At 45.3% G+C, this 21942-nt stretch overlaps 1 protein-coding gene across 1 annotated transcript in view; it reads left to right on the top strand.

Annotated features, from left to right (window-relative positions):
* Positions 1-21942, top strand: part of GALNT17 (polypeptide N-acetylgalactosaminyltransferase 17) — a gene marked incomplete at both ends in the record, with an annotated part of 470492 nt that overhangs the window by 364516 nt on the left and 84034 nt on the right. Inside the window, one exon of the mRNA XM_081255248.1 lies at positions 9371-9488. Coding sequence (XP_081111374.1) covers positions 9371-9488 — 118 coding nt within the window. The remainder of the gene's footprint in view (positions 1-9370; positions 9489-21942) is intronic.

Genomic DNA, 21942 nt, shown 5'->3' on the forward strand with positions numbered 1-21942 from the left:
ATTTCCTGGAGTGACACCATTTGCCAGGATACTCCCTCATCAGCTTCTCCCCTCTGTCCCCCTCCCACTCTGTTCCCCTCCCCCTCAGTTCCCCTCCCCCTCAGTCCTTCGTCCCTCTGCTTTTCTTTAAAGTTCTTGATAGCACCTCACACGTGTTGAGTACCTTGTCCTGCACCGAGACCATGTGTTTTCATCACCTCATCAGATTCTAACCACAATCCTATTAGGTCTCCAGGGCAGAGTCTCATGCCCAGTTTACTGATGAGGAGACTGAGTCACAGATGGTTGGGCGACCACCCAGCAGGACGTTTAGATTAATGTGCTTTCCCTGAGCCCTGGGGCCGGGTGTCCCCACCCATCCTAGAGTGAGCACCTTGGTGCTTGGGCCATTTATCCCAGATTGTGAAAATATGGTGTTTGGGCTAAAACTGGAAGCATCTTGGGATGGTATCTCTAGAGTGCTAGAAAATCTGTCTCCATGAATAGAAGGTAAGGATGGAGATAGAACCACCCCTGCAGTCTCCTGCCCTCTGTTTAACGGCAACTGGAAAATTGGGGTTCCCATTTATAATGTAATGTGACAATCAAAGGAAGCCTGAGGATTATTATCACCAGTTCCACATTTTTTTATTGTGGTAAAGTACATATACAATTTACCATTTTACATGTATAACTCAGTGGCATTTAGTACATTCATAATATTTTGCAACCATCACCACTATTTACTTCCAGAATATTTTCATCCAAATGGGAACCCTGTACCCATTAAACAGTCACTCCCTACTATACCCGCCCCCCTGCCCCTGGCAACCACCAATCTGCTTTCTATCTCCATGGATTTCCCTGTTCTAGATGTTTCATGTAAAGGGAATCATATAATATATGACCTTCTTTCTTCCGTTACTTAACATGATGTTTTCAAGGTTCATCCATGTTACAGCATGTCTCAGAACTGTAATCCATTGTACAGGTGGACCATATACATTTTGTTTATCCATGCATCCATTGATGGACATTTGGGCTCAGCCTTTTGGCTACTGTGAAAGATGCTACTGTGAACATGCATGTACAAGTTGTTGTTGAAATACCCCTTTTCAGTTATTTTTGAGTGTATACCTAGGAATGTAGCTGGAGCAGAGAGGGCAAGAAGAAACTCAGAAACACAGACTATCCAGATGGAGCCTTGGAGGCTGTTGTGAGACCCTGACTTTTACTCTGAAGGAAATGGGGAATCATTGGAGGGTTTCCAGTAGACGCATAGTCTGATCTGACTTATGTTTCAATAGATCATTGAGAGTTGGCTGCAAGAGAGCAGGGTGAAAGCCAGTTGGGAGCCCTGGTGGTAATCCAGGCAATATGATGATGATGGTTCAGATTACATGGTGGCAGTGAAGATGGTGAGAGGTCCTCAGATCCCAGATGTATTTTGAAGGTAGAGCCATAAGAATTTCTGACCAGTTGGCGCCAAAGCCGACACCAAGGTTTTTACCCCAACATTTGGAAGAATGGAGTTGACATTACCTAAGATAGAAAAGATAGGTGGGACGGGTTTGAGTGGAAGGAAGGTTAACGATTCCTTTCCAACTGTGTCTGAGGGATCCCTTAGACATAATGAGCCATTGAGTAGGCAACTGGATGTACCAGTCTGCAGTTCAGAGGAAACATTCAGACTGGAGTGTAAATTTGGAAGTTACTGGAATATAAATGCTATTGAAAGCCAAGAAAGCAAACATGATCACCAAGGAATGAATGCAGATGGAGCAGAAAAGAGATCCAAGGTCTCTGCCCTGGAGTCCTTCTACCTTGAACATCAGAAAGCAAAGGAAGAGTCAAGAAGGAAGATTGAAAGGGGCGTCCAGGAAGACAGCCGGGCATGGAGAGCCTGCTTCCAGGGAAAGGGAACGATCTGCTGTATCAGATGCAGCTAGGAGGGCAGACGTGACGAGGACTGAGAATTGGCCAATGGATTTAGGATGAGTTGTCTCTGACCTTGACAAATGCGCTTGCCGTGGAGCAGTGAGGGTGAGAGCCTGGTTGGGTGGCTTAGAAGAGAACTGCAGAGAAAATTGGAGACATTAGATGTACACAGCTCTTTAATTTAATTTATTGATTGATTGATTTTTGGCTGCATTGGGTTTTCGTTGCTGTGTGCAGGCTTTCTCCAGTTGCCGAGAGCAGGGGCTACTCTTCGCTGCGGTGCACGGGCTTCTCATTGCTGTGGCTTCTCTTGTTGCGGAGCATGGGCTCTAGGTGCGTGGGCTTCAGTAGTTGTGGCACGTGGGCTCAGTAGTTGTGGCGTACGGGCTCAGTAGTTGCAGTGCGCGGACTCAGTAGTTGTGGCTTGTGAGCTCTAGAGCGCAGGTTCAGTAGTTGTGGCACATGGGCTTAGTTGCTCCGCGGCCTGTGGGATCTTCCCGAACCAGGGCTCAAACCTGTGTCCCCTGCATCGGCAGGCGGATTCTTAACCACTGTGCCACCAGGGAAGCCCCTACACAGCTCTTTAAAGGGGCTTTGCTGTAAGGGGGAGCAAAAAATGAGAGGCAGCTGTAAGGGAAGTGGGTCAAGAGGGGAATTGTAGACTGTGAGCTGCTAGGAATGAGCCCGCCCAGGATGGAAGATGATACTGTACAGTGTTGTTCTAACATGTACTCAGGGTTTTTAAGTTCAGATATGGCGAGGACAACAGATTATTGCCATTAAAAAGATAGTTTGTTACCCACAGTTTCCAAGAGAAGGAGGCCTGCCATGCCACACAGGGCCATCTGGGGAAGCATCTGGGGCAGTTAGGAGGAGAAGTGAGGAGAAGGCAAGAGCCCAAGTCTTTACTGTAGTTTCTTCCTGAAGAAATGGGCGAGGCAACGTAAGCAGCTGATCTGGCTTCGGATCAGCTAGTTGGAACATTTTGGGGTGTAGGGGACTGTCTCCAGTTATCTGGTTCCTGGCCCTGGGATGATCAGGGTAGAGGACTATTGCTTCCTGGAGTGTAAAGACCAGGTAGAGGAGGTGACTGGGAGTGTGGGCTCTGGGCTGGTTAGTTTGCATAGGAGAGGCATCCTCTCCAGCTGGTTTTTTGCTGTCTCTAAGAATTGGCGAGTTCTGGGAGGGGCAGTCTCTCCCCAGTCAACAAGGCCCCAAGTGCCAAAGCATCAAGAATACAGAAAATAAGAATAGATATTTCATACAGGTGTATTTAGGGGAGGGGGGATGGCTGAAGTGAGATCCTTGAGCAGCAAGAGAGGATGGGTGCAGAGGTTGGCCTCAGCTAAGAGCATGGACAGTTCAATTCCAGCAAAAGGGAGGCAGGCGGGTGATGGGGGCTGCTAAGTGGGTGGACGAGGGAGGTGGGGACATTCGCTTTTGTTTGCTGCTTTCTTAGGGAAGTGGGAAGGAACGTGGCTGCTTGAGAGGGAGGAGGTCGTGTGGGAGGTTTGCGGAGGAAGGAGAAGCTGGGGCAGAGTCTCCTAGGAGAGTCAGGCTGGAGTGGCTCGGGCCCTGGAGCAGGACTGTAGGACACCGCTGAGGACCCACTGGACACACACAGCCCTGAATTTAAAGCCAAATCAGCTTGTGGAGAGTTGTACTTATCAGCATCAGGGTTCTGCCAACAAAGCAAAGTGGGAGTGAGGAAGCCAGGGCACTCTTACAATAAGCAACCATGGCTTTGAGCTTGGGGGTGTGGGAAAAACACAAGAGGAGGGGTTCCACTGTCAAGGTGGCAGTGCCAGTGGACTGCAGGTCCCAGTGGGGTGGATCCAGTGAACTTGAGGAGGTGAACTGGAATGATAGGGGCTGGATGACAGAGTTGAGAGCTTACGGCCAGAGAGCACAGATGAGTTTGTTGTTTTCTTATTGTTGTCAAGGTATATTTTCTGTAAGACATATATCTTTGTTTTTTGCAACAAAAAAGATAAGTATGTTTTGAGGGATGGGTAGGATTCGGGCAGACGGAGGTGGTCTTGTGGAGGACATTTCTGGAGAAGGACGTCCAGGCATAAGTTGGGACACGTTTCCCGAACAATGAATTGCCCAGTGTGGTCAAGCCATGGGCAGGCATGCTAAGGAAGAACTTTACTTAACTCAGGAGAGCGTAGGGAGCCAGTGAAGGGTTTTGAGGGTGGACACATCTAGAACACAGGCGGGCCCTTTGTCACCAACGAGGAGAGGAAGCAGTGTATTGACAAAGCTCTGCATATCTGGGTGGAAACTCCTGGGCCTGCCGTCCTGTCCTCCCCTCTCTCTCCCTCCCTTTCTCCTCTGTCTCTCAGCTGGAACCGTCGTGTATGTTGCATATATTCTCTGGAACAGCAACAATAAAAGCGATTATTTTTAATTTCCGTTCTTCTCCTCCGTAATGGAGCTATTAGACTTTGGCAGATCCCTTAATATGATTATCCTTTTTGAATGATTTCGAACTGAAATGTTTGTGCTGATGGTGGTAATTGCAGTGGAGTTTGAAGATCGAGGCTGTACGCTCACGCTCCAGGAGCTCATGACCCCGAAGTGCCATCCACTGTGGTTTGATGGGCAGGTGAGGATGAAACCTTGGAGGGGAAGTGGGGCCCCGGTGGGCTCTTGGTTCTGCCTGTAAGGACGGGTCTGGCTAACCATGCCACCAGGGCAGTGGGTCCCAGATAGGGCCAGGTGGAGGCTTTCTGTTGGAGACCTGCTTCTCCCGAGCAGTGAGGACAGCTGTCCATCATCAATCCAGAATTCAGAACAGTCATCCACTGAGCAACACTCGCTGGCCCAGCCATGGGTGAGGATACGCCTTTTAATTATTTAGTCTCCACATCGACCAGTGATACATACATCAGTCACCTGCTTGAACCTTGCCCTCCTCCCAGCAGAGTGGGGCAGCCTCGGAGCCCTGCTGTTTGCAGGACTGGGTTCTTGGCTTAGCAGGGAAGCCGTCTCCTCGGGGCTGGTCTCCCAGGCTGCTTCCAGCCCCTCCTCTGCACCATCCCTGTCAAGCTTGGCCTCATTAGAGTCCCAAGATGTGTACCAGCGCCCAGGCACCCTCTTGACACGGTGGCAGGTGTTTGACCGTGGCCTTTAGGGGACCTTTCCACATGCCACCAGCAGCAGTAATGATCACAGGCTCCTTCCACATCTTCGTTGCGTGAGGACCAGCCTCCTGCCCTTCATCTTTGGGTTCTGACAGCCCGCCAGGCTGCAGACAGCAGCCTGCTTGTCTGTGACCTCTTTGTGGGGCCTTGTGACAGCTGGGTGGCTGCTGTGGCCTAACTTTAATGAGGAGGCGCTAGGGGACCTCTCCATCCTGTCGTGGGGAATCCTAGGGCTTCTGCTGTGGGACCTGCTGGAATACGCTGAATAGAGCTGTGAGCAGCAGGTAGAGGACCCAGGGTGACTCATCCTGTGAATCCATCTCTCGTCGCCACCGCAACCAAACAATGTCATCCAGATAAAGCCAGTTATATGAAAAGATCAGGCTGCGTGATGGCGAAAGATGTTTCCTAAAGGGCGATCTGAGAGGTATCAGGAAGGAAGAAGCGGCCTGTGTCCTTGACAGTGAAAGTCCTGTGCTTTGAATCCTTCCCTCCTACTCTTCCTCTTCCTCCCCCCCTTTCTCTTCCTCCCCTCCCTCCTCCTTCTCTCCCTCTCCTTCCCTCCTTCTTTGTTCATCCCTCCCTCCCTCCCCTAGCGACCACACACTGTCCTGCTGCCCTTGGCTTCTGGTTCAGGTCAGCTAGTTTGTCCCTGGGGCATCATGGGGCCCTTCCCCACCAGGGGCGGTCGCCAGATCTGTTACACTCATTCATTCATTCAACAGTATCTAGCTCTGTGTCAGCAAGACACTCACTCCTGGGAATACAACGAGAAATTAGGGGGATAACTTCTCTGCTCTTGGAGACCTGGCAGTTCAAGAGGGAGATGGCTCCATAGGCTGGTTCTGCTGGTACAAACACAAATTCCTAAGTCCCGTCTCTGTAAGTCTGGTTCCATGGTCTGGGCTGCACCCAGGAATCTGCATTTTCTAAGGAGCCCTCCGGGTGATGCTGGTGTAGGTGGATCCTGAACCAATCTCAGAGAAACATGCTTTTCAGCCATGGGGCTGTGCCCAGAGCCACCCCTTTGAGAGTGTTTGTTGACTGCTGTACCCTGTGATTCTAACTGCCCTGCTTGCCCTCGAGGGGTTAGAAAGCACAGCGTCTTAGAGCAGGATCTTAATTATGCATGCGTGTTAACATTGGGAATTTTCAGACCTTGAGTTTAGGGGTTGGAGAGACCGTTCTAACTTCTCAGAATTTCTTGATGTGCTCAGCAATGGCTCTAGAAAACTGAGGTGACACCAGCACTGACTCCCGTTCCCCCTTCTCTGCAGACTCCCCCCCTCCCAGGACCACATGTCCCATCTCCAAGCACACATGTCACTGGCATTTCTCCATCACTCGAGTGACCCTGGCTTGTAACTCTCCCAGAGTGAATCTTCCCTGAAGTTTGCCTCTTCTGGCTGTGTGATAAAACATCCACCCTCCCCCAGATCATAAGTAGAGGGTGGGGGAGATAGCACGTCTCATCGGCACCATTCAGTTGCAAAGAACAGAAACCTGTCTAATACACACGGGTTAAGTCAAGGAGGACAGATCGGGCTTCCCTGGTGGCACAATGGTTGGGAATCTGCCTACCAATGCAGGGGACACGGGTTCAAGGCCTGGTCCAGAAGGGTCCCACATGCCGCAGAGCAACTGGGCCCATGCGCCACAACTACTGAGCCTACGCTCTGGAGCCCGTGAGCCACACCTGCTGAGCCCGCTGTGCCACAACCACTGAAGCCTGCGCACCTGGAGCCCGTGCTCCGCAACAAGAGAAACCACCACAATGAGAAGCCCGCGCACCGCAACGAAGGGTAGTCCCTGCTCGCCGCAACTAGAGAAGGCCCGCATGCAGCAATGAAGACCCAATGCAGCCAAAAATAAATAAAATATAAATAAATAAATAAATAAAAGGAGGACAGATCGCAAAGACCCAGGGGGCTCGCACATGACCCAGGGGCAGAGAGCGGAGCCAGGCCTGTCAGCAGATGGGCAGCCGAAGACACCAGGCCGCCCCCCATCCCATGGTCTCACACCTCCACCGTATATCTGCCTCCCTCTGCTCAGCCATCCTTGTACAGGGACCACCAGAGCTGCCCCCAGATGGCAGCCTGAGCCCTACAGATGGATGAGACCATCTAGTTCTAGCTCCCAGCACTGTCTCGATCCCAAGTTTCGGGAAAAACATAATCTGATTGACCCCATTTGGGATCTGTGCTCACTCCTGGTTCAGCTAACTGAGATGAGAGTTGGGCTCACGTAGTGCTTTTGCAAGCAAGGGGTCAGCTGCTTCTCAGAGGGACCAAAGGCTGCAGGAAATGACTGACGGTGAAGCAGTTGCTGTCCTGGTGTAACTGGTACAGCTGCCCCAGTAGAGGGCCGTGTCCTGTGTCCATAGGTGTGATTGGTGTGAGCTTCCTGGAGAAACATGGAGGGCAGAGAAGCATTATTTATTGAGCCCCTGCTCTCTGCACTGAGCCCATTGAATATCTTTTCACAGCGATCCTCCACAGAGACTTAACTGGGATCCAGGAGGGTCCATTAACTTCACACAAGTACACTTTCCCACGGCAGCACCCATGTTCATCAAACTAGGTCCGTTCAACTCTGAACACTCACCTTTCCAGTGAGTTCTATTGCTGCCACACCACGTGGGCACTGAGAGGCGTCAAAAATCTGGACATTAAGGTCAAAGTCAAGCTCAAGATCTGGAGGAGCAGACAAGGATCTAACACTGAGGTCTACAGTTCAGCTCAGGAGCATCTCACCGATGAGCTTCCCGGCGGCCCCAGTGGAGTTTCATGGGGCCTCCCGTATGAGACGTCTGTTTCGCCCAGGAAAGCATCTGAACAGCATTTCTGGCGTTTGGCAGCCTGGGGGTTTGCCAGCTCCTTCACGAAGCCATTTCTGAAGAGTGCAGTGAAGCAGAAAGGCTAAAATGAAGGGCTTTGCGGTTGGCTGGGTCCTGACCTCTACTCTGTGATTCATGCCAGGTCGCGAGCTCTCCGCGGGCTTCAGCTGGAGAGGTCCTACCTCCTTCACATGACCATGGATGTTTTTAAGTGAGAGAGTGCGTGAAATGTACTTTGCATTTATGCTTGAGATGTAGTAATTACTCGATAAATCATAGTAATAATAATAATTTAGTTGCTTGAACGCAGGAAGTTATGTCGTGTGTTTCTTTACCCCCTACGGCACCAGTAAAATGCCTTAGAGGCGGCTTCTTCTCCTCCCCCTCCTTCAAGTGAGATACAATTGACACATAACACTGTATAAGTTTAAAGTATACAGCATGTTGATTTGATCTCTGTATTGCAATAAGATAAACACCATAGCATTAGCTAATGCCCCTAACAGCTCACGTAATTATTGTTTCTTTTTGTGATGAGAATATTTAAGATCTCCTCTCTTGGTAACTTTGAAGTATATAAATACAGTTTTTAAAAAAATATTTTATTTATTTAGGCTGCATGGGATCATAGTCGTGGCACAGAGGATCTTTTAGTTGCGGCGTGGAGGCTCTTAGTTGTGGCATGTATGTGGGATCTAGTTCCCCAAACCCAGGCCCCCTGCATTGGGAGTGCAGAGTCTTACCCACTGGACCACCAGGGAAGTCCAGTATTCTTTTTACTTTTTAAAATACATTTATTTATTAATTTATTTATTTTTGGCTGCGTTGGGTCTTCGTTGCTGCGTGCAGGCTTTCTCTAGTTGAGACGAGCGGGGACTACTCTTCATTGCAGTGCGCAGGCCTATCACTGTGGTGGCCTCTCCCGTTGCGGAGCACGGGCTCCAGGCGCACGGGCTTCAGTAGCTGTGGCTCGCGGGCTCCAGAACGCAGGCCCAGAAGTTGTGGTGCACAGACCCAGCCGCTCCGTGGCATGTGCGATCCTCCGGGACCAGGGGTCAAACCTGTGTCCCCTGCATGGGCAGGCGGACTCCCAACCACGGCACCACCAGGGAAGCCCCAAGTCCAGTATTCTTAATGAAAATCACAGTGCTGTGCATTAGATCCCCAGAACTTGTTTATCTTCTAACTGCAACTTTAGACCCTTTGACCAACATCTCCCCAATTCCTCCATCCCCCAGCCTCTGGTAAGCACCGGTCTACTCTCTGTTTTTATGAGTTTGACTGTTTTAGATTCCACATATAAGGGAGTTCTACAGTATTTGTCTTTCTCTGACTTGTTCCACTCAGCATAACGCCCTCAAGGTCCATCTGTGTTGTTGCAAATGACAGGGTTTCCTTTTCGCATGGCTGAGTAATATCCGCGTGTATGTATCACATGACTGTTGCTTCTTTCTCCCTCCCGCAGAACACCAGCCATGATTGGCTGCTCGTTTGTGGTCAACAGGAAGTTCTTTGGCGAAATTGGTCTTCTGGACCCTGGGATGGATGTGTATGGAGGAGAAAATATCGAACTTGGAATCAAGGTTTGTGACACGGCATCCTTTCCTCTTAGTCTGTTTGTGTTTGTGAGCAGAACTGCCTGGTCATTTTTGATGCGTATTTGAAGCTTCTTTAGCTGGTAAATGACAGAATCGTTCACCCCACTTCTGTTCCTAAAGATGTTCCAGCAGGGTTGTCACCCCTCCTCAGACGGGGGGAGACCTGGGCTTCCCCCCTCGAAAGGTTGAACAATTTGTCCATGCCTGGGCGACCCAATCTGGACATTAGCTAGAGAATTTGGTTCCCACTCCCATCCAGTTTTACTGTCTCCTTAAATTTTTCTTAAAATTAAATCATCTCCTTAAATTAGAATTTACATGCTCCTATTTTGACAATTCATGTACATCATAGAATCATAAGATTCCAGAGGAGAGAAGGACCATGTTCTGTGGGGCTCTCCCATTTCTCAGAAACGCTTCTAAGGAGGATGATGGGAGGGGGAAGAGGAAGAAGATGCAGAATGGGCCTCTTGCTGGCCCCCCATTCAGATCAGCTCCACTGCTGGATACTTTAGACACTGGGTATTGCTTAAGATTCTGTTTGAAAGATGGAGTTCACCATAAACAAAAATGTTGGACAAATTGATGCATTCCAACCCCTTCACTTTAGAGTTAAGATAAATGAACCCGAATGAGGGGTGTGGATGGGGGACACCTGGTAACCACTTAACTGGTACGTCCTCCTCCATACTGCAAAGAAGGGGGTCCTGGGGGATGATGCCCAGCTGGGGTCTCTGTGTCCCCACTGCTCCCTGTCCTGAGCTTGTGCATTCCTGAGCCCCTGGGAAGTAGGCTTGTTGGAAATGACTCAGGACACAACTGTAAGGTTTAAGTTTATTGAATTTCTTCCTCCTTCCGCTGCTGGAATCTCCTTCTTGTTCTACCCAGGCAAGTACCCAGTACCCAGTACAAGTACTCCAGTCAAAGCCTGCTCTCTGTGTCAGATTTCACTCTTTATCCCTAACTGCTCAGGACCTTTAAGACACTGCATTGCCCCCTCCTCTACACCTGAACCCCCTTCGTGGAATGGAAGGCTTTATGTCCTCATGATGTAATGAACGTCCAGGCTGCAGAAGCAAAGAGGATGGTGGAGACCTTCCCTGGATCCTAAAATCACTCCCTTTTGGAGACTGTAGACTCTTCCTGTGTTTTCAGTTCCTGGCTGGGTTCTTTCCTAAGTGGAATTTGCATAAGATTTCTTTGAAAGCCGAGCAATTAAAAAGCCCATGAATATGTTATCATAGCTAACATACTTGGCATTTACCCATTTGAAATTTAATTGAAGGAAAAGATTTGGGCCCAGCATGTTGAACTTGGCCTGTAACTTCAGTTTCTGCCCTGCTCCCATTTCCTCATCCCTTCTCATGCTGCTCTTTTCCTTAGCTCTCATCCGCTTCTAGCATGCCAGGGAATTGACTTATTTATTATGCGTATTGTATTTCTCTACCTTTACTAGCTAGATTGCAAGCTTTATGGGGCACAGATCTTTGTGGTGCTCACCTTTGCATCCCAAGCATGTAGAACCATGCTTAACACATGGCTCAATAGGTATCTGTTAGATTGATGACTGAATGCCTATTAGGACTCAACATGCATAGAAGCAGTGACATCATGGAGACAAGCCCGATGGTGAAATGGGAGGTGATAACTTGTCCAGGTACTTATTTGTGAAAGGAAGGAGCTGAAGGCAGCCTTGCATTGAGATGGTTAAGCTTTTTAAATTTTTTATAAATTTTATGATAGTTTATAAAATTATATGTATATTTGTATATAATATGTATACAATTATTAAAATTTATAATAATTTTGTAAATTATAAATTTTAATAATTTAATACTTTTATTAAGGGAGATTTGAATGTCTCTATATGCTGTGAGAAAGAACCCAGTGGAGGGTAAGACTTCACCAACAGAGGGAAGAACAAGATGAGGGAAGGAGCGCTATCCCTATGGAGGCAGGGGCACAGGTGGAGGGGTTATGGGGACAGGAGGGTCCCCCAGATTTGATTGCCATGGCAGGCTGCGCTCTGGGGAGAACAGAGGTGGTGACAGTGGAACCCACTGCTAAGGCTTGCTAGGATGTTGGTCTCCCCATGCTTGCAAAGCAAAGGTCTGGGTGCCAGGCTCTACCAGGCTCCATGTTGATGACAGTGACAGTCCTTCGTGGCTACCCGATCCCTGCAGGAGGGGAGGGGCTTGTCAGTCTTGGCCCTGCAGCATCACAGCCTAGTAGAGCACAGCCCCTGTGCCATGAGCTGAGGGCCCGTGAGTTCCGCTCTGCATCTCCATATGGCAGGCTGGAGCGATGGGGCCCAGAGCCTGCTCTCTGACTTGTCTTCTCTGGGGTAGCTCCGTGCCTGGCTGTTCTCCACGCATCTTTATGAAAGCATCCGGTGGATGGGGCTCGGATCCCACCCTCATGCAATCACTTGCCTCTTATCCCGGGCACGTCTGGCATCCACGCTGGACATTTGGGAATGTTTATGCCTCTTACTTCCCATAGACCATGTCATCCCATGACCTACGAGCTGACTCTCCACAGAAGCCTTGGTTTTCTGCTGATTCTCAAAGCAGGAATTGACTGCTGTTGGTACCCTAAGGGCCAAGGCCTCGGTCCAGGGTCCACGTAGCCACCGTCTACACAGTAGTCTGTGTTCTTAAGGTGTGGTCCATGACCAGTGCATCCACGTCACCTGACCCTTGTTACAAATGCAGGTTCTCGGGCCCCATCCTACACTTACTGACTCTCTGGGGTGGCATCCAGCAACCTGTGTTTTAATAAGCCTTCCAGATGATTCTGTTACACATCCAAGTTTGAGAGCCCCTGGTCTACACCCGACCTTAGCTGGCTTCCTGGCAAATACGTATCTATCCTCAGAAACGAGCCCAGGTGAGGGTCCACATGCTTCAAGGCCCACCTTGAAAAATACATTATTAAGAAAGCCATCCCTGCTGCTTGAAAAAAATCAGAGCTTATGTAATATATGTACACATATATAATTATATAAAGTGTACACACATATATTATATAAATTAACCTATAATAACCTATAAGAAATGACATAAAATTCTATGCTTTAGTTAAGTGGGGAAATTTTAATATGACACCACATCTTTGTAATTTCTTTGACTAAGAAATAGGTCCATCTGTGATCTAATTATTCTCTAACATTTTTCATTACTTTTTAATTCCACCCTCAGTAATTAAAGAATAGGAAGAATAGAAAGTCTCATTGTGGTTCAGGGAAAAAAAACAGTAGGGTTTACTCTAGGGCTATTGTTTGGATGAAAGGCAAGCTTGCCTGTGACCAAAACATTCGATACAGTGGAGGGAAAAAAAAGCTTTTCAGGGCTGAGAAAAATAAATGAGATCAGAAGTTGAAAGGTTTCATCTTGTTCTGAGTAACATTAATCAGAAACTATTAACGAGGCATGTTATAGTAACATGTCTAAATGGTAAGAGGAAAAAAAATTCTCCGAGGAGAAAAGAGCAGATAGATTACTTTTAAGTGGTATAAAATCAGATGGCTTCAGGTTTCTCCAATATATCCGTCTGCTTTGGGAAGAAAATGCACCGTCTTATTCTGAGCTCTCACATAAGAGCATGACATACACCACTGCTGAATCCTGTCTGGCAGCTATTCTGAAAGGAAGGCAGTAGAAAGATGCTGTCAGACACTCAAGCCACCAGAAAAGGTCTTAGCTCACCATGAATCTCAAGAACTGAATAAAAGGCAGAATTTCTATGTGTGTACATTGTCGTTGAAACTATTGTTGAGTCCAGCATTTGAAGGACTGCCTCCTTCAAAGGGCTTAGAAATTATGGGCTGTCTGGGGTGGCCTAAGTCCCAGGGCTCCAGATGAACATGGAATCTCCCTCTCCCACTCTTTGCCCCATCTCTTGTTCTTTTCTTTTTCTTTTTCTTTTTCTTTTTTTTTTTGCTCCCGATCTCGTGTCTTGTCTCTGACAAGCTGGTGGTATAATTCAGTGTGAGTCCAAAGGCCTCATAATCAGGGGGGCTGATGGCATATACAGTCCTGGTCTGACTCTGAATTTTCAAGAATCAGGAGTACTGATGTCTGAGAGTGAAGATGGATAACTCAGCCCAAGTAGAAACATGAAACAGCTCTGACAAGTGCTGTTGACTGATGCTCTGATCCCCACCCCAGCCACTGCTCAGTCCATGGGCTTTGGGACTCATCATCCAGCATCCATTTTAACCATGAAGGATCCTCCCTGCCCTCTATCAGACCCTTGACATCAAAATCCCCAATGTCCGGAAGCCTCTTGTGCCCTTTGTCTTCCATTTGGAACTCTTGGGCTTAAGTCTGCTCTATCTACTGGATGTTGTGATTTGGATAATGGTCACTCCTGGAGGTGACCAAACCATCAGTTCTGTCTCGTTTTCCTAATCCTTAGATTTTATGAGTCTCTGGTTCTTCCTTCCCTATTGGCGTTGGTCATCTCTGGCTATGGGAAGGTCTTCATAGTGCAGGGTTAGAGTATACCTGTGATAAAATTCTGAGCGAAAGTCCCTGGTCTTGTGTAGATAGAATAGGCTTTGGGATTTCACTGACTGGTCTTTAATCTGGATGCATATATTTCAGGTGGCCAACAGTTCAGATGACTGCTTTTGGATATAACGGGGAGCCTTCTCTGCTCTAGCAGACACTTTCGCTAGGGAGACCACAGTAGACAGACATGGTCTCTATCTCCATGAAATTTATAGTCAGGCAGAAAAACCATTCATTTAATGGGATGAGTGTGAAAAGATAGGAGAAGGGGAGAACAGAGGAGAAGATAACGGGAATATATGCTACTCTAAGGAGTTGGGAAGCGCCTCCCTAAGGAAACGATGTTGAAGACTTGAAAAATATGCTGAATTTAGATAGGCCAAGAAAGTGTGGAAGTGGAGTGTAAGAGTAAAAGAATATTCCAGGCAGTTTTGGTTGTATGGGATGATTAAGTTGTAGAGATCTGTTAGACAGCATAGTACTTATAGTTAACAATGCATTGCATACTTAAAATGTTGCTAAGACGGTAGATCTTATGTTGTGTTCTTTTCAAAAAAGGTTTGTTTGCTTGTTTATCTATTGAGATATAATTGACATACATCACTGTGTAAGCTTAAGGTGCACGGTAATAATAAGTAAAGAGTGGAGGAGGAAACGTTTGGAAGTGATGTGTATGTTTATAGCATAGGTTGTGGTGATGGTTTCCCAGGGGTATACTTATCTCCAAACTCATCAAGTCGTATACGTTAAATATGTACAGCTTTTTAATGTCAATCATGCCTCAACAGACTGGTCTTAAAAAGAAAAAGGATATTTCAGGCAGAGAGAAAAGCATGTGCAAACGTTTGGAATTCTGAGAAGGAAATATGTTCTGGGAACTGCGAGGCGTTCCAGGTGGCTGGAGCAGGTAAAGGGAGAGGGAAATATGTTAGATGTAGTGGCAGCAATCTAGTGGCATTAGATTTATGCAAGACTTGTAAACAAGAATTTGGCTTTCTCTTAAGGACCACTGTGGACATTTTGAAAGAAAAAAAAAGACATTTGCGATATAAGAGACATATATCTGTGTGTGTATGTGTATCTATACATAGTCCCATGTTTCACCCATAACCCAGATCCTCTGGAGGCATTTAAGGGGAGCGAGGTTATCAGAATTTTTTTTTTAATAAGAGGATCATTATGACTGCCATGTGGAGAATGGATGATAAAGCTGGATGGACTCAGAGGAGGGGCAGTGAGAGAGCCTGGACTATGGTTGGGGCAGTGGGAGAGAAATGGACAAATGCAGAAGGCAGAACAGACAGGATCTGAGGATTGAGTGTACAGAGGGGATGAAGGGAAGCGGGGGTCAAGGCTGACTCTCAAGTTACTAGCTTGAACAATTGGGAGTTGCTGGTGCTGTTCTCTGAGATGGAGGATGTCTGGGAGAAGGCAGAAGATGATCCTTTCTGTTTGAGATGTGGTGAGTCTGAAGTTCCTGACACTGTCCAGTTCATCCAGTAGGCAGTTGGTTGTGTGGAGATTAAGCTAAGGGTTGAGGACAAAGCTTGAGATAAACTTGAGTATCTTTGGTACCTAGATCATATTTGAAGTTGCCAGAGGCAACAGGTTGCATAGAGAAGTGAGAAGAGGGGATAAGACAGAAGTCCAGAAAAAAAGCAACATTTAAGGTGTGGAAGGAGTGGCTGGAAAGGAAACTGAGAAGAAGGGACCCAGGATAAGGGAAAAACCAAGAGAGAGTGGATTTGAGAAGAGTGTGTATACATACCCAAAGCAGGCATGGAGAGGAAGGGATGGATCTGGGCACCATTCAGGAGACATGATGAACAGGAGCTGGTGGATGATTGAACATGAGGAATGAATGAGAGAGGAGTGTGGGGTAGCTCCCAGGTTTCTGAGCAACTGGGTGGATTCACTTAGAGAACACTGGCAGAGAAGAAGGTCTGTAGGTGGGAATTCGAGAAGTTCCATTTTAGAAACATTGAGTTTGAGGAGTAACAGTCCTCTGTGACCTGGCAGTGAGATGTTGAGGGAACACAGGCGTAGGACGGGGTCCCAACCAAGAGTAGGAATTGGGACGAGGTTCCAGGAGAAGTATGGGGTGTTCACCATGCCACTTTGGGGTCCACTGGACAGTGGGGCTCAGGGTTTAGGCTGACTTATCTCTAAAGCTGAAAAAACACACAAATTCATATACACACCCTGCCCCCCCAAACAAGCCTTCCTCAAGAGACTTTCCCAGGGACGGCCAGCAACACGATGTCAGTTTGTAGAATAAAATGGTTTCCATAGAGTTTCTAAAATCTTTAATGATAATTTTGTACCGGCTGGGAATTCCACCCCGAGTGGATGAAGGGTTTAGATGATACTGCCTCTTGTTACTTTTCTTTTCCCTCAAAACAAATTGGAGAATGAAGAATTGTCATTACATTTTATGTTAATTTCTTTTATTTTTATTCAACATTTTATTATGGAAAAGTTGAAACATACACAAAAATAGAACAGTCTAATGAATCCAAATGTACAAATCATTCAGCTTCAACAAATAGCAACATTTTGCTGTGTGTTTTTCAGTTGCCGCCTCTCAGCTTTTAAAAAGCAAATCCCTAGACATCATAACATTCTGCCTGTAAAAACTCTAGAGTGCATTTCTAATATATAAAGACTTTTTTAAAGCATAGGCTCAAAATAAATTTACACATAGTAAAATCCATTACCAGTTCATGTTTCTCAAAAATATTTCTCAAAATTCTGTGAGATTTTCTCAGCAACAAAAACAACAACAAACGCGATTTGGAGACCTTTCCAAACAAGGTCTACAAATTGCATTTGGTTGATATGCCTCTTCTCAGTTTTTTAAATTTTTAATTGAAGTATAGTTGATTTACAATATTGTGTTCGTTTCATGTGTATAGCAAAGTGATTCAGTTATATATATTTTCAGGTTCTTTTCCGTGATAGGTTATTATAAGATATTGAATAGAGTTCCCTGTGCTATACAGTAAATCCTTGGTGTTTATCTATAATATATAGTGGTGTGTGTCTGTTAATCCCATACTCCTAATTTATCCCTCCCCACCCAGATTCCTCTTAAGTATCTTTTAATCTAAACGTTTCCCCTCACCTTTATTATTCTCGCGTCATTCATTTACTGAAGACGCCAAACCATCTGTCTTGTAAAATTTTGCACAGTCTGGACTTGACAGATTGATTCCACTTAATGTCTTCAACGTGTTCCTCTAATCTCCATTTTCTCTAAGCCGTATTAGATCTAGAAGGTTGATTAGACTCAGTTTCCTTCTTTCTAGCCCTTCCTTCTTTCCCACAAGAACACTTCAGGTGATGCTGTAGGTGATGCTGTAAATTTCCTATCACATCACATTAGGAGATGCATACCATCTGGTTGTCTGGATTTTAGTGATGTTAAGATTCAACAGTAGGTCCATGTGTTTTCAGACTGATTTATCCATTATGAAATTCCCCACTCAACCTTTCACCTAATGGTTTTAGCAGCCACTAATGATCATTGCCCAGATCCATTGTCTCATTAGGGCTTACGAAATGGTGATTTTTAAATTTTACATTCGTCCTGTGCCTCTAAGCCATAATTTTACTAAAAATGAACTTAACCTCATCAACTATTTGGATACTCTGAAATATAGTTGAAACAGGAAAGGCCGGATAAATGCTTGATTCTTTCCTTTTATTTAAACAGTTTTAGAATATTGATTTGGTGCCATAGCAACCTCCAAAGGTGACCAATAGGCTCTTTTCCAGTACTGTAATTTATTATTTTTTTTAAAGGGCTTCAAATGCTTGGCTTATTTATTTATTTATTTATTTATGGCTGTGTTGGGTCTTCATTTCTGTGCGCAGGCTTTCTCTAGTTGTGGCAAGCGGGGGCCACTCTTCATCGCAGTGCGCGGGCCTCTCACTATCGCGGCCTCTCGTTGTGGAGCACAGACTCCAGACGTGCAGGCTCAGTAGTTGTGGCTCACGGGCCTAGTTGCTCTGCGGCCTGTGGGATCTTCCCAGACTAGGGCTCAAACCCGTGTCCCCTGCATTAGCAGGCAGATTCTCAACCACTGCGCCACCAGGGAAGCCCCCGCCAGTAGTGTTATTTTTTTAAAATATATTGGAGAATGGACTTGACGATATGGGGAGGGGGAAAGGTAAGCTGTGACAAAGCGAGAGAGTGGCATGGACATATACACACTACCAAACGTAAAATAGATAGCCAGTAGGAAGCAGCCGCATAGCACAGGGAGATCAGTTCGGTGCTTTGTGACCACCTAGAGGGGTGGGATAGGGAGGCTGGGAGGGAGGGAGATGCAAGAGGGAAGAGATATGGGAACATATGTATATGTATAACTGATGCACTTTGTTATAAAGCAGAAACTAACACACCATTGTAAAGCAATTATACTCTAATAAAGATGTTAAAAAAATATATATATATATTTTATGTTTCTAAATCCATTACAGTCATTATTCATTTTTTGCCCATTCTGTATGTGTTTTTATTAAAGTCTTATTTAATACAGTAAAATGCAGATTTTCAGTCTTCAGTCTAATGGGTTTCACAGTTACATACATCCCAATAATCACCTCCCCAAACATGATATTGAACATTTCCTTTGCCTGAGAAAGTCCCTTGTTGCCACTTTCCTATCTTTTCTCTCTACTCCCCTACACCACGTGCTCCAGGCAACCATTTTCTGATTTTTATCACCATAGGTTGGTTGTGTCTGTTCTAGAACTTCCCATAAATGGAATCAAACCTTATATACTCTAATCTTTTAACTAATTAATGTTTTTGAGATTCCTCCATGTTGTTTTTATTTCTGAGAAGTACTCCATTGTGTGAAAATATGATCATTCGTATATTCAGTTTTTTGCCGAAGGATAGTTGGGTTCTTTCCAATTTAGGACTGTTACGAACATACATGTTAAAGTCTTTTTTGGACACATGTTTAGATTTTATTGGGTAAGTACATAAGACTTTAATAGCTAGAATGTAGTGAAGATGTATGTTTCACTTTTTAAGAAATGGTCAAACAAGTGTCTAAAGTGTTTGTACCATTTTCCCCTCACACCACCATTGTATGAGAGGTCCAGGTGTCCACATCTTTGCCAGTATTTGGTATTGTCAGTATTTATTTTAATGAATCCAGTAGGTTTAAAGTGGTACCTCGGTGTGGTTTCCATTTACATTTCCCTGATAGCTGATGATGTTGAATATCTCTTGTGCCTCTGGATAATTTGCATATCTTCTTTTGCCCGTTTTTAAACATTGTGTTGTTTTATTTTTATTGTTTATTTGTAGGGATTCATTATATGTGTTCTGGGTGTGATCTTTTTTTCAGATATACATACTGTGAATATTTTTCTCTAGTCTGTAGCTTGTTTATTCATTTTCCACTATATTTTCTTCTGGAAGCTTTATGGTTCTAGCTTTTACCTTTGGGTCTATGATCCATACAGCCCTGAAGAAAACAAAAGAGAATATCTTGAGGTAGGCAATACTTTTTGGACTGGGCACAAAAAACATTAACAGTTTTTTAACAAAGTGATCAACTGGATTTAATCAAAATATAAAACTTCAGCTCATCAAAGCATAACCTTTAAAAATGTATAGGCAAGCCACACACCGGGAGAAGTATTTACAGTGCCTATATCTGACAAAGAAATCTTATCCAGATTATATATAACACAACCTAAAAGTCAAGACTAAAAAATGGCAAAACACCTGAACAGCCACTTTGCACAGCTTCCTTGCTTTCTGGCCCAAGAGGTTCCAGACTTGTCCCATATATTTCATGTCCCAAACCTGGAATCAGCCATTACTCTAAGGACCCCTGATTCCTTCTAGTGGGAAGTTAGAGACCAGAGTCTTGTCAGTGAAGGTACTCGCTGCTACTGGACTGTTACCTTGTCTGAGACTTTTCAAAAAAGCTGGACAATAGTGATTTTTTTAGAAAGAGAAATGTAAGTCGTTCTTTCATACTAATGTTTCCAATTCAAATTTGTGATTACAGGATTTTTACTTCTTTGATTTTATACTTATCTTTCACTGAAAGCCTTATTATAATATACATAGAATGTCATATTCTTATTGACATAATTTCTTATTTGCTTTATTCTACTGTATATATTATATATGTATGTATATATATTCAAAATAAGGATGCCAGCTAACAAGTTGACTGAATGAAATTCAGTGTTTCTTTGTGGCTTGTTTTGTCCTTAGAATGTATTCCACTACTCATGTGTGGTCAATGCTCTGTGTTTTAAAGGTATTTGAAATCATTTTTCTTTCTGTGGTTATGCCACCTCAAATAAGTTGACAACTTATTTGACCTGAAGTTTTGGCTATTTTTTAAGACTATTTCTTTTAAGAGCAGTTTTAGGTTCACAGCAAAATTGACAGCACAGTAGAGAGATTTCCCCACAGATACATAGCCTCTCCCACTATAACATCCCTGACCAGAGTGGTGCACTTGTTACAGTAGATGAACCTACACTGACACATCCTAATCACCCGAAGTCCATAGTTTACATTATGGTTCATTCTTGGTGTTGTACATTTTACGGGTTTGGGCAATGACAAGTATCCATCATTGTAGTGTCATACAGAGTATTTTCACTGCCCTAAAATTTTACTGTGCTCCACCTATTCATCCCTCCCACCCACCCCCAACCCCTGACAACCACTGGTCTTTTTACTGTCTCCATAGCTTTGCATTTTCTAAAATGTCTATTTGTAATTGTACAGTATGTAGCCTTTTCAGATGGGCTTCGTTCACATAGTAATTTGCATTTAAAGTTCCCCCATGTCTTTTCGTGACTTGATTGCCCATTTCTTTTTAGTGCTGAATAATATTCCGTTGTTTGGATGTACCACAGTTTACTTATCCATTCCTCTACTAGAGGATATCTTGATTGCTTCCAAGGTTTGGAAATTACGAATAAAACTGCTATACATGCCTGTGTGTAATTTTGGCAACACTGTATAATCATAGCAGTGTGGGCCAAGCCCTCTGTTTTTAGGCTGATTCCCACCCAGCACCCTCTCAGGCTTTTGGTTCTGTGATGTCCAGCAACCCACCCTGCCAGAGGAGCTGCGAGTCTGGACTGCCGCTTCACGTGGATTCATTTTATGTATAAAGCTGTCCCAGCCCACCTTCACTGTGGCTGAGCTCATGTATCTGATTCACCGGGGGCTCTAGGATTGTTACTGTTGTTAGAGTATTGGGAAAAAAAATTCAAGAACTGCCAAGCATAAAAAAAATACTCCTCCCTCCCCCTCCCCTGCAAAAAAGCATCATGTTGATTATCAAAGCTAAATTAAATCATTGCATACCAAAGCTAAACCAGGGACTTCGCTGGTGGCGCAGTGGTTTAGACTCCACGCTCCCAATGCAGGGGACCCGGGTTCGATCCCTGGTCAGGGAACTAGATCCCACACGCCTGCCACAGCTAAGAGTTCGCATGCCACAACTAAGGAGCCGGCGAGCTGCAACTAAGGAACACACCTGCCACAACTAAGAGCCGGCACAACCATAAATAAATAAATAAACAAAGCTAAACCAGAGAGGAAAAATTACCCATATAGGGGTAAAGACAGGACCCCCAAAATTCTGAAAGTGGGCAGAGAATGGCAAGAAACACCTACACCATCATCAATAAGTAGAGGGACACCAGGGAGAAGAGAAGGGAGGCCCTGGTGAGAAGAACCCACAGGCTTGACCTTCTCTATAACCTTCACTGTTGCAGTACTCTTTTGCACCACAGTTAGTCTATATTCAGTTTGTCTGTACTCGGTGCTTAAGAAGAAATTCGGGCATTTCCCAGAAATGCCATGACGTTTAAATGGGAGAGAGAAACACTTAAAAATAGTATCTGCTGTTGGTTGGCACTAACAT

The sequence above is a fragment of the Mesoplodon bidens genome (genome assembly GCF_964165515.1).
Source record: "Mesoplodon bidens genome assembly, chromosome: 15".
NCBI classification, from domain to species: domain Eukaryota; kingdom Metazoa; phylum Chordata; class Mammalia; order Artiodactyla; family Ziphiidae; genus Mesoplodon; species Mesoplodon bidens.